This window comes from Epargyreus clarus, unplaced genomic scaffold (assembly GCF_041222505.1).
Source record: "Epargyreus clarus isolate Ecla_fem2 unplaced genomic scaffold, WU_Ecla_fem_2.2 ptg000017l, whole genome shotgun sequence".
Lineage (NCBI taxonomy): Eukaryota > Metazoa > Arthropoda > Insecta > Lepidoptera > Hesperiidae > Epargyreus > Epargyreus clarus.
This window is the reverse complement of record NW_027332225.1, coordinates 2,876,381-2,888,810: the sequence shown is the minus strand read 5'-3', so window position 1 is coordinate 2,888,810 and position 12,430 is coordinate 2,876,381. Positions and strand designations below refer to the sequence as shown.

At 33.6% G+C, this 12,430-nt stretch overlaps 5 protein-coding genes across 5 annotated transcripts; all 5 read left to right on the top strand.

The window, feature by feature from the left end:
• The first annotated feature begins 658 nt into the window (after nucleotides 1-658).
• LOC140749214 (carbonyl reductase [NADPH] 3-like) lies at nucleotides 659-1,549 on the top strand. Its single transcript, XM_073082262.1, has one exon. It carries the CDS (start codon nucleotides 659-661, stop codon nucleotides 1,547-1,549), a length of 891 nt encoding a protein of 296 aa, XP_072938363.1.
• A 1,111-nt stretch (nucleotides 1,550-2,660) lies between these two features.
• Nucleotides 2,661-3,554, top strand: LOC140749213 (carbonyl reductase [NADPH] 3-like). Its single transcript, XM_073082261.1, has one exon. It carries the CDS (start codon nucleotides 2,661-2,663, stop codon nucleotides 3,552-3,554), a length of 894 nt encoding a protein of 297 aa, XP_072938362.1.
• Nucleotides 3,555-3,991: 437 nt separating this feature from the next.
• On the top strand, nucleotides 3,992-5,079 carry LOC140749162 (carbonyl reductase [NADPH] 3-like). Its single transcript, XM_073082204.1, has one exon. It carries the CDS (start codon nucleotides 3,992-3,994, stop codon nucleotides 4,880-4,882), a length of 891 nt encoding a protein of 296 aa, XP_072938305.1. The 3' UTR covers nucleotides 4,883-5,079.
• An 871-nt stretch (nucleotides 5,080-5,950) lies between these two features.
• Nucleotides 5,951-7,000, top strand: LOC140749138 (carbonyl reductase [NADPH] 3-like). Its single transcript, XM_073082167.1, has one exon. The coding sequence runs from the start codon at nucleotides 5,958-5,960 to the stop codon at nucleotides 6,984-6,986; it is 1,029 nt and encodes a 342-aa protein (XP_072938268.1). The 5' UTR covers nucleotides 5,951-5,957; the 3' UTR covers nucleotides 6,987-7,000.
• Nucleotides 7,001-7,679: 679 nt separating this feature from the next.
• Nucleotides 7,680-8,573, top strand: LOC140749212 (carbonyl reductase [NADPH] 1-like). The gene has a single exon (XM_073082260.1). The coding sequence runs from the start codon at nucleotides 7,680-7,682 to the stop codon at nucleotides 8,571-8,573; it is 894 nt and encodes a 297-aa protein (XP_072938361.1).
• Nucleotides 8,574-12,430: the final 3,857 nt, after the last annotated feature.

The following is a 12,430-nucleotide window of genomic DNA, read 5'->3' as shown; positions in this document are numbered from 1 at the left end:
TCGGCTTAATCCACATCATTAACCTTTTTATACCGTTAATGGGACTTTTTTGGCCATTAGTTCGAGTGACACCTTTGAGGGTCATGTTCGGTAAAATCAAGACTTTGATGAAGTTACGTAAAATAATGTTTATACTTTTTTATACACGCTATATCCCGCGGTTTTACCAGCGTTGCTCGGAACCCTAATTCATATTGTTTACCATAATTACTTAGCGACAAAAAAGTTTGCATAAAGTAAATATGTACATTAACGCATTACTAGTTATACGACTTTATGTATTTTTATTTTCTCTTTATAAATTATATGGCTCTATCTTCTATAAGGCAAAGCACAAACAGGACAAATATAAAATACACATAGTTGCGTAGTTTACCATATAAGCTGATAACTTTACATAATCTATACTTGCAGCTGTAGTATAATTTATTTTTTAAAATAAAAATTACATATAATGTATTGACAAAATAAACGTTACAAGAAAATATTCGAAATATAAATTTAATAAACAACTATTTTTTATGTATATAAAACTTAAACAATTAATAACATCAAAGAATTGATAACGTATCCGAAAAACATAATTAGTCCAACTCAAGGCTAATTACTGATAGTGTTCGTTGTCTAATGACAGTTGCATTTACGACACCAAACAACAATGACCGACAAAGTTGCTGTAGTAACTGGTGCTAATAAGGGCATAGGTTACGGTATTGTTAAGGAGTTGTGCAAACGAGGTGTTGGTACTGTTTATTTGACTGCAAGAGACAAGACAAGGGGAGAAAAGGCTGTTGAAGACTTAAAGAAAGAAGGATACAATCCAACATTTTTTCAACTAGAAGTTACTGACAGTGACAGCGTGCAAGCATTTGCAAAGCACTTGAAAGAAAAGCATGGTGGTATAGATATTCTTATCAATAATGCTGGAATTACAACGGAAGACTCTTACAAAATCACCTATGAAGATTCGAAATCTGTGCTTAACGCAAACTACTATAGCGTACTAACGATAGAAGAATTTATATATCCTCTATTAAGGAACAAAGCTAGAGTAGTGAATATGTCGAGTATTTGTGGGCATCTTGCTAACCTGCGAAACCAGTACTGGATCAATAGACTTACCAAAGAGGACATCAAAGTAGAAGACATAAATGCTTTCGTGGATTGGTTTTTGGATTCTGTAAAAAATGGTAATTTAAAAGACGAAGATTTTACTGAAACACCTATGCTTGCTTATAGAATTTCTAAAATAGCATTATGCGCTTTGACGCGAGTCCAACAAAACAACATAGATCGAGATATTTCCATCAATTCTATGCATCCTGGTTTTGTGAATACGGACATGACGAAAGCAGCTGGAATAATGACGTTGGATGAAGCTAGCAAGACACCAGTATACTTGGTTCTGGATGCAGAGCAGTCCTTAAAAGGAAAATTTATTTGGTACGATAAAACCGAAAAAGATTGGACAGATGCTCAGTCAGGCTTATATTGCAGGATGGAGCTAATCGAGAAACGCTTGCAAAGTATAGGTTACTACTCAAAGTAAGCCATTAATTAAGCCTGTATTTTTTTTCTTGTACCTATATCAGAAAATTATCGAATTATTTACAAAGTAAACATACTGGGAGTATAATTTGTACATTATAATTATCTACCTACAGGATACTGATAAGGGCATTTTGTTACTGTAATGATAATTATGAATGTTTTCATAATAAAATATATTATAAATTTACTTATATTTTGATGTTTGTTCGACAAATATTATTTTATATTTTTTGTAAGTAACATTAAATATACTCAACTACTTCAAATATATTCATGATATGTGCTTAAAAATGGCCGTAATTATAAAATTATTTATTTTTATAATAAGTATATTTAAAATTATGGAACAGTCATATCACTCTAATTACAGAAATGATAATAAAATGATCATTATTATCTTAACTAATTCATTTTTTTATCTCAAAACATAATCAACATCAATTATTTGATACAGTAGTTATTATGTACGCCTTATTTATACCTATATTATGAAGTGTCTTATTATTTCCCAATAACACATATGTTAATTACAGTTTAGTTTTTACAGTAAATTTAAAAATGAGGTTACTTACTGTGTTTTTAAAATATATGATTATTTCGAAAGCACAAAATATTTTTTCTATAATATAGGAGTAGCAGACGACCTTGAAGCCCACCATGGGAAGTAGCAGTAGCCACACATTGATTACAGATGTCCATGGTCCTGTAATCAACTTTAGATAGAAAAAAATAGTTTCCTACCTGAAGTCGGCCACAGATGCGGCGCTACCCCTGAGGACTAATCTGGAATGCTTCGCAAATGTTTGTCTCATACATACATATATACATATACGGTAAATGCTTATTCTCCATGACGAAACACCTTGTGAAGTGGTGGTAGTTGTACTGGCATTAAAAAAGTGCTCTGTAAAGAACCTATTTTGAATTAAAAAAAAAAAACCATACATACACAATACACATATTGTTTTACATAGTAAAAATCTCCTATCTACATAAACTTATCAGCCTATTGTGACAGCTTCCTCAATGTATTTTTCGTATTTAATTTACTCTGATATCACTTTAAAATATTTTAACGTAATTAGTAGAACTGACACTATCAAAGAATCATGACGCACAAAATTGTTGTAGTAACGGGTGCTAACAAAGGCATAGGATACGGTATAGTTAAGGAGTTGTGCAAACGAGGTGTTGATACTGTTTATTTGACTGGAAGAGACAAGACAAGGGGAGAAAAAGCCGTTAAAGATTTGAAAAAAGAAGGATACAACCCAACATTTTTTCAACTAGAAGTTACTGACAGTGACAACGTAGAAGCATTTGCCAAATACTTGAAAGAAAAACACGGTGGTATCGACATTCTTATCAACAACGCTGCGATTATAACTGAAGATTATTACAAGACAACCTATGATGACTCCAAACGTGTAATCGATACAAACTACCACAGTTTATTTAATATACAAAAACACGTGTACCCTGTTTTAAAAGATAATGCCAGAGTCGTGAATCTTTCCAGTGACTGTGGACACATTTCAAATTTAAGGAACAAGTATTGGATTGAGAGACTTACAAAGAAGGACCTCACAGTAGATGACGTTAATGATTTCGTCAATTGGTTCTTGGATTCAGTTAAGAATGGAACTTTAAACGAAGAAGATTTCGCTGAAACGCCGTTGCTTGCTTACAGGATTTCTAAAATAGCTTTAAGCGCATTGACAAGGATTCAGCAAAACGAAATAGATCGAGGAATTTCCATCAACTCCTTACATCCTGGCTTTGTGAAGACTGATATGACGAAAACAGCTGGATATTTGACAGTAGAAGAAGCATCTCAAACACCGGTTTATTTGGTTTTGGATGCTGATCAGTCCTTGAAGGGAAAGTATATTTGGTATGATAAAACCGAAAAGGACTGGACAGATGCTCAAGCCGATTATTATGCTAAAATGATATTCTTCGATAAAAGCTTGCAAGAAGTAGATGTCTACTCAAAAACGTAATTGAATTTTGAGGGATTTAGAATTGAGAGTAAAAGACACTTTGAATATAAATCCCTTACGTTTTAAGTGGATCACTTATATTTTAATTGTATTCAATAATTATTAAAAATTGTAATGACACAAATGGTTTCGATGCCCACAGACTTGACCGCTAATATTATCTACCCCTTTTGAAATAGTTTATGCAGTAACAAAAAATATCCTGAAATGATTCAAAATTGCATATTACATACAATATATCCACAACAATAAAATAAAAAATACTCGTATTACACCAAACATACAGAAAATAATTTATTTTTATGTATTCGAAATTGAAATGAGTAATAACGTCGAATGGATGATAACGCATCCGAATAATATAATTAGGCATGCCTAATCTGGGTTTAGTACTACTGATAACGGTAATGCAGTTGAGTTTGCGATCCCAAACAATAATGACGGACAAAGTAGCTGTTGTAACTGGTGCTAATAAAGGCATAGGTTACGGTATTGTTAAGGAGTTGTGCAGACGAGGTGTTGGTACTGTTTATTTAACCGCAAGAGACAAGACAAGGGGAGAAAAGGCTGTTGAAGACTTAAAGAAAGAAGGATACAATCCAATATTCTTCCAACTAGATGTCACTGATAGAGATAGTATCAAATCACTGGCTGAACATTTAAAAGAAAAACACGGTGGGCTAGATATTCTGATCAATAATGCTGCAATAACAGTTGAGGACTTCTACAAAATAACCTACGAAGATTCAAAATCTGTGCTTAACGCAAATTACTATAGCATACTAAAGGTACAGGAATTCCTATATCCTATTTTAAAAAACAAAGCCAGAGTACTGAATGTTTCTAGTGATTGTGGTCACATTGCTAATCTACGAAACCAGTACTGGATAGACAGACTCACTAAAGATGACGTCAAAGTGGAGGACGTGAATGCTTTCGTCGAATGGTTCTTAGATGCAGTAAAAAATAATAATTTAAAAGAGGAAGACTTCGCTGAAATGCCTGTTCTTGCGTATAGAATATCTAAAATAGCACTATGTGCCTTGACACGAGCCCAACAAAATAACATAGATCGTGATATTTCCATCAATTCGTTGCATCCTGGATTTGTGAAAACAGATATGACGAAAGCAGCTGGATTGATGACGTTGGATGAAGCTAGCAAGACACCAGTATACTTAGTTCTAGATGCAGAGCAGTCTTTAAAAGGAAAGTATATATGGTTTGATCAAACCGAAAAAGATTGGACAGATGCTAAATCAGGCTTACATTGCAGAATTGAGCTAATTGAGAGAGAATTGCAAAACATTGGTTACTCCTCAAAGTAATGTTGCTTAATTTATGATAAAGCATTTGTTTTATAATATTTAGTAAATTTGTAACACGTTACATAATGGCGTTCTATCATTTTTGCATTACATTTATCTAAATTACCTAAATAATACTGATAACTATAATGTGCTGTAATGATCATGTGCAATGAGTTTTTCATAACAATGTAACAAAATATTTCATATACTCTCACTCTCCCACAAACATCGATATACAGTATCAATCATGTACAGGTACCACCGTTGTAGGTGAACCCGCTTATCGGAAAGTCACGCTGAGTAGAGATTCTTTTGGTTATTACTGTGCTACAAGTCACTAAATGTAAAATTAGCTGATAGTGAATTAATAAACTGCTTTTTTGAAATCCGTTGTAATCGTTTCAATAATGTTATTCTTACTACTGAATGTCTAGAATTATATGATATAAAGGATTCTTCTTTCTTTCTTTCTTCCTTTATTCTTATACAAATTAATATATTTAAGGTATGGTAATTTTGAACATACTAAAATGATAAATGATGCGGAAGCATTCTTTAATGTCATAAGTATTGTGGTAATTTCATATTATTACTTAAGGCTTATTTTGACTAGACTATCTATTTTATTCTACACTGAATAATTTTAAATTGTAACTACATAATAAAATCTTAGAAAGAAAATTGTTTTATATAATGTTATATGAGTAAGTAAATAGCATGTATGATAATAAATCTATTATTCTCTTTTTCTGTACTCAATATTCATGATATTAAATAATTTTCATTTAATTTGAAACTACTTTCAAAAGTTTTTAAATTTCGCTCTCATTCTCATCATGTTCTCTAGGATATGAACGCATCAAAATAGATTGACCTATTTTAAATACTAACTCACGCCTACACAAATAAATAAAAAACATCCGCAAATAATGAACATTATTAACTTATATAGATGTACCAATCATTGCAATTGAAGCTGGTAATGTTATAAAATTAAGAACAACTCAATTTTTTGTATTCTTATTAAGTCTCAGATAGTGTTTTATCATACACCATAAACTCGGCTTAGATTAATACGAGTTTGTTTAGCGAAATGTGTTTAATTTTCGTGTGTACATACACTTATCAGCGCGTTATGACTGCATCCTTGCATATTAATACTTTAAATATTCTGATAACACATTATTTTTTTCAACATATTCAGTTGAACGGACGCTACCAAAGAAACATGGCGCATAAAATTGCTGTAGTAACCGGTGCTAATAAGGGCATAGGTTACGGTATAGTTAGGGAGTTGTGCAAACGAGGTGTTGGTACAGTTTATTTAACTGCAAGAGACAAGACAAGGGGAGTAAAAGCCGTTGAAGACTTGAAGAAAGAAGGATACAATCCAACATTTTTTCAACTAGAAGTTACTGACAGTGACAGCGTGCAAGCATTTGCAAAGCACTTGAAAGAAAAGCATGGTGGTATAGATATTCTAATCAACAACGCTGCGATTATAACTGAAAACTTTTATAAAACAACCTACGAAGATTCTGTACGAGTAATTAACACAAATTACCACAGTTTATTTATTATACAAAAATACATGTTCCCTATTTTGAAAGATAATGCTAGAGTTGTTAATGTCTCCAGTGATTGTGGGCATCTTTCCAATCTGAGAAACAAGTACTGGATTGAGAGACTTACAAAAGAGGACCTCAAAGTAGATGATGTTAATGATTTCGTCAATTGGTTTTTGAATTCAGTTAAGGATGTAACTTTAAACGAGGAAGATTTCACTGAAATGCCACTGCTGGCTTATAAGATTTCTAAGATAGCGTTATGTGCATTGACTAGAATTCAGCAAAACGAAATAGGTCGCGGAATTTCCATCAACTCCTTACATCCTGGTTTCGTGAAGACTGATATGACGAAGACAGCTGGAGAGTTGACATTGGAGGAAGCGAGCCAAGCACCCGTATATATGGTGTTGGATGCTGATCAGTCCTTAAAGGGAAAATATATTTGGTTTGATAAAACCGAAATAGACTGGACAGATGCTAAAGCCGATTATTATTCTAAAATGATAGACTTTGAGAAAGGTTTGCAAGAGGTCGGATATTATTCAAAAGAATAATTTAATTTTAAGAGATCTTAACTACATAAATGTATTCAATCGTTGTTGAAAATTATAAATGATGTAAAAAATCGAAATAAATAATATTTTTCTTGAAAGATTGTGTTCTTATTTTAGAGTTCGCATTTTTTGTTCGTGTGCTTCTAAAGCCTATTTTAACCGTTTTTCTTTTAACGATTACATAAGAAATATTGTTTCGCAAATATTTTTATGATAAACAAGTTTTGCTATCTACCATATTTAATATACTGATAGATACAATACAATCACTGATATCTAATCTTATCTCTTTGTTATAAAGGCGCGTTTCAAATAAAATAAAAGATACTAACTGCTCCTATATTGCACATTAAAATAAGACACTGACGCTTGGAAGATAGATTTTCAACTTCACAATTAAGAAAAACTAATCCAACTTCGAATAATCAAGCAATTTTAAAAGCATCTGATGGTAATATAGAAAAATTGTATTCGAAAAAAATATAAGAAAATAATCATTCTAAGTAGTTGGTTATAACCAAATCTCAATTGATTGGTTCTGTTTTCCCAAATTCAAATTAATTGTACAATTGACATTTAATTCTTTTCAAAATTATTTTTGCAGAGTTATAAACGAACCCTATATTAAACACTTAATAATCTCTCTACTACTTAACAGCACAATTACAATTAGTTTGATAATAGCAACGAATCATGGCGGACAAAGTGGCAGTAGTTACGAGTGCTAACAAAGGTATTGGGTATGGGATAGTTAAAGAATTATGTAGACGAGGTGTGGGAACAGTATACTTGACTGCAAGAGATAAGGCACGCGGTGAAAAAGCCGTTGAAGATTTAAAGAAAGAAGGATATAATCCAATATTCTTTCAACTAGAAGTATGTGACAGAAACAGTGTGATATCTTTTGCTAAGCACTTGAAAGAGAAACATGGTGGATTAGATATCCTTATCAACAACGCTGCCGTTATACCAGAAAATGCATTAAAAACTACATACGAAGACTCAAAACGTGTCATAGAAACTAATTACTACAGCATACTTACCATACAAGAGTTCATATTCCCTCTTTTAAAAGACAATGCTAGGGTCGTGAATGTGTCAAGTGATTGCGGCCATATTTCCAACCTACGAAATCAGTATTGGATTGAGAGACTTACTAAGAAAGATGTTAAAGTAGATGACATAAATGCTTTCGTTCATTTGTTCCTAGATTCTGTTACAAAAGGGAGTTTAAAGGAAGAAGACTTCGCCCATACAGCTTTTCTTGCTTATAGAATTTCTAAAGTAGCTGTATGCGCTCTTACAAGAATTCAGCAAAGGGAAATAGGTCGTGGAATTTCTATCAATTCGATGCACCCTGGGTTTGTGCAAACTGATATGACGAAGCAAACAGGAAAGCTGACTTTGGAAGTAGCAAGTCTGACACCGGTTTTCTTAGCGCTGGATGCCGATCAGTCGTTAAAAGGAAAGTACATTTGGTTTGACAAAAGCGAAATAGACTGGACGGATGCAAAACTAGACGTGTTCGGTCCGAAAGAACTTATGGAAAAATACTTGCAGGATATCAAGTCGAAACAAAATCCGTAATAATTTTATTTCGTAGTACGTACTCGTATTACTTGTAGCACCCGCAGCTTCGCCTGTATTTAAAAAAAAACAACACAAACAAAAACAAAAACAAAAACAAACAACAAAACATAAATTTGTACCTTCATTGGACTGACAGTGGTGCCATCTGTCGAAAATTGATCGAACTAACTTTCTTGGGCTCATGTACAACACTCTGTAAAGGACATAGAGACAAACATTCATTTTATATATATAGACTAGCTGACCCGGCAAACGTTGTGTTGCCATATAATTAAAAGAAATTTAAAGATGAACAACCCCTATCACTTAGGGGTATGAAAAATAGATAGTAGCCGATTCTCAGAACTACTGAATATGCATATAAAATTTGGTGAAAATCGGTAAAGCCGTTTCGGAGGAGTGCGGTAACTAACATTGTGACACGAGAATTTTGTATATAAGATTAATATGAGTTTATTTTTAAATTGTGTTTATCTTTTTTACTTTCTTTTATCAAAATAATTTATTATAAGTAATGTCGTTCATAATAACTGTGTACAAGTTGTTTATCTAAAATAATAAATTGTCTTTTCATCATTACGTGATATTTCCATATCTAACTAAGTAAGATATATTTAATAATGTATTAAATGGAGTGATAATAATAATTGTTTCATTTGCTTAATAGTATCATCATCATCATCATCAACCCATTACTGTCCCACTGCTGGGCACGGGTCTCCTCTCAGAATGAGAAAGATTAGGCCATAGTCCACCGCGCTGGCCAAGTGCGTATTGGTAGACTTCACATACCTTTAAGATTTTTTTTTATAAATCTCTCAGGTACGCAGGTTTCCTCACGATGTTTTCCTTCACCGCTTAAGCAAGTGATAATTAATTTCTAATACGCACATAAATTTGAAAATCAGCGGTGCGTGCCTGGGATTTGAACCTCGGATCCCTCGATCGAGAGGCCGCGTTTCTTAACCACTAGGCTATCACTGATTTATATTATGTACAATAGCAATAAAACACGTATGGTCGAATTTAAGTAGGATTTCTGTTGCTACTCCTGAAGACTAAGTTGAAGTTAAGCATTGATGGGTGTGGTAAGGGAGACATACTTTTCCGAGGCGTTCCAGCTTAGTCCTCAGGGGTAGCGGCGCATCTGTCGCCGACCTCAGGTAGGAATATCTAACCCTATCTGGAGTTGATTACAGATGTCCATGAACGCCACTTACCATCAGGTGGACTGCATGTTCGTCTGCTACTCCTATTTTATACAAAAGACTAAGTTAGAACTCCTCACAAAAGTGCCTCTCCTTCACCACCTTTCAAACCAGTACCCTTACCATGAGTTTACAAAACATCCCACAATTTTTCGTTACGTTTACTCAATCCATTATTATGTTCCGTTTGCTTCAGTACACTGAGTAAACTAACAATAAGTAAGTTCTCAAGTGACGATAAACTTTTTGTCTCCCTCACATGTTCGCAAAAATGAGAGACAAAACATGAAGCGCCATTTTGTCAATTTAGACATTTAATGTTACGTTAGTGACACTATAGTTCTGATACAATCCGCTAGAGCCTCTGATGCGAAATTGTATGGGCAAATACGTAAACAAATACCAAAACAGTCATGTTTGTCAAAACGTAAAAACTCATGGTAGGGGTACAGAAAACAGTAACGTTTAATATGTAATAAGGTGCAAGTATAACGTTTAATATGTAAGTAAGTGCAGAAATAAACCATGAAGAGTTCTGCCACATTACCAAAAAATATACTAACTTATAACTAGCTAGAATTTACTAGAAATTTTCCCAAACCAAAGAAAATAACAAACTTCCCAAATATAAAAAAATAAAACGATAAAAAATCATTGTACATTTAGTAAGTAAACAGATTTATAAAACTGAGTACACTAAAGTACAAGTAAAAGTCATCTTAAAAGATAAGAACCTTTGCTAAAGAAACGGTTTATCTTTTAATTTCTGTTTATAAAACCATTAAATGCAATTTCTATTTACCTTTATAAACTTTTATGGAATTATGTTGCGTTTGTGCATTATTACATAAGTCGCTAATTGCTATAACACTTTTATGATTTCAGGATTGATAATGTTATCTTGTTCTTTAATTTTTGACTAGATCTCTTTTCACCAGCTTGTAATCAACTTGCCTAGTTAACTTGTTTGTTGTTGTTGCTTATATGTGCGAATCAAATGTTGCAATTGAAAATTAAATCAGTTACCCGTTGGAGATAACAATACACGATGAGCTTAATGACGTCATCCTAAATCCAATGTGGCAAGAAAAACAAAAGTCTGCAACCTTGAGGCGTCCCTCAAGGTTGCAGACTTTTTTTTTCTTTATTTCAAACAGTCTAAAGTATTTGCCTGTCTTTCTGTCTGTCCTCCATTTAAACTGTTAAACTGCGGTATCTTTGCTACCGTAATATCATGTGACGAACACCCAGACACAGAAACCGAAACCTAAATTCATCATTTAGATCTGTCTGGCCGGGGATCGAACCCGATACCCTTTGCGCGTCAGACCGGTATGATGACCGCTCCGCCGCGCGCGTCATCCCGTATGTCCATTGTCCGTGGATGGTCCTACTTCCACATCTTTATATATATATTTCTTATGTGCGTGTGTATGTCACTGAACTCCTCCTAAACGACTGGACTGATTTTGATGAAATTTGTTGTGTGTGTTCAAGGGGACTTGAGAATGGTTTAGATTCACAATTTAGTCCGTGGTTATAGGGTTTTTTTTATTAATTTTAATTCGTAAGTAGTTATAGAATCGGAAACTATGCATTTAATCAAGTGATGATCTTTAGCAAAGTTGTTGTCAAGAGCCCACGAGGGTTTGGGAGTTAGTAAGACCAATTTTCGACAGATAGCACCACTGTCATTCCAATGCAGGTACAAAATTTCCGTTTTATGTATGTCATATTATTTCTTTAAAATGCAGCCGCGGGCACCACTAGTAAATAATAATATTTCTCGAAATTTGTATATAGTGAATCATATAAGTTTTGAACACTTTCAAGCTACATATTCCAATTATTCGTTTCATTGCGTCGAAGTTTCATTAATATTCAGTATAAAAGATCAATGCCTGCCGTCGATGAAAATTATGAATAAGCAATATTAAAATGCAACGAATGGTCGAAAGTAGGCTTTTTAATATCATTAATGTTTCTTTTTGATCACGGACTTTTATTTTTGCTTTCATTATTTCATATTCAATGAATGTGTTATTTATTGAATATTAAATAATGAACGTATTTAGGTTATGTTGTTTATTGCAAGGTTATTGGTGATAAACTTATTAAATAAATACAGATACTGAAGTAACAAAACATATACATTTTGAAGGTGGTAGAACCCTTTGTGGTTCGACTCCGGCGGCACCACCGCCACACCTATTTCTACCTAATAACCGCAGTGTTAGGCGCTGCTGTGTTCCGGTTTGAAGGGTGTGGTAAGGGAGACATACTTTTCCGAGGCGTTCCAGCTTAGTCCTCAGGGGTAGCGGTGCATCTGTGACCGACCTCAGGTAGGAATATCTAATCCTATCTGGGGTTGATTACAGATGTCCATGGGCGGTAGTAGCCACTTACCATCAGGTGGACTGCATGCTCGTCTGCTACTCCTATATTATAAAAAAAAATATACATTTTAAGTAATAAAACAAGTTTTTTCTATAAAGTTAGTAGAAGACGAGCTGTGGCCGACCTAAGTTAGGAATATCTAATCCTAACTGGGATTGATTACAGATGTTCATGAGCGGCTAAATTTAATATACCACTTGATTTCCTATCTGGGATTGATTACAGATGTCCATGAGCGGCAAAATTTAA

Bases quoted from the DNA above. Each gene is read 5' to 3' on its own strand.
- LOC140749213 (XM_073082261.1), top strand. From the start codon at position 2,661: ATGACGCACAAAATTGTTGTAGTAACGGGTGCTAACAAAGGCATAGGA.
- LOC140749138 (XM_073082167.1), top strand. From the start codon at position 5,958: ATGTGTTTAATTTTCGTGTGTACATACACTTATCAGCGCGTTATGACT.
- LOC140749162 (XM_073082204.1), top strand. From the start codon at position 3,992: ATGACGGACAAAGTAGCTGTTGTAACTGGTGCTAATAAAGGCATAGGT.
- LOC140749214 (XM_073082262.1), top strand. From the start codon at position 659: ATGACCGACAAAGTTGCTGTAGTAACTGGTGCTAATAAGGGCATAGGT.
- LOC140749212 (XM_073082260.1), top strand. From the start codon at position 7,680: ATGGCGGACAAAGTGGCAGTAGTTACGAGTGCTAACAAAGGTATTGGG.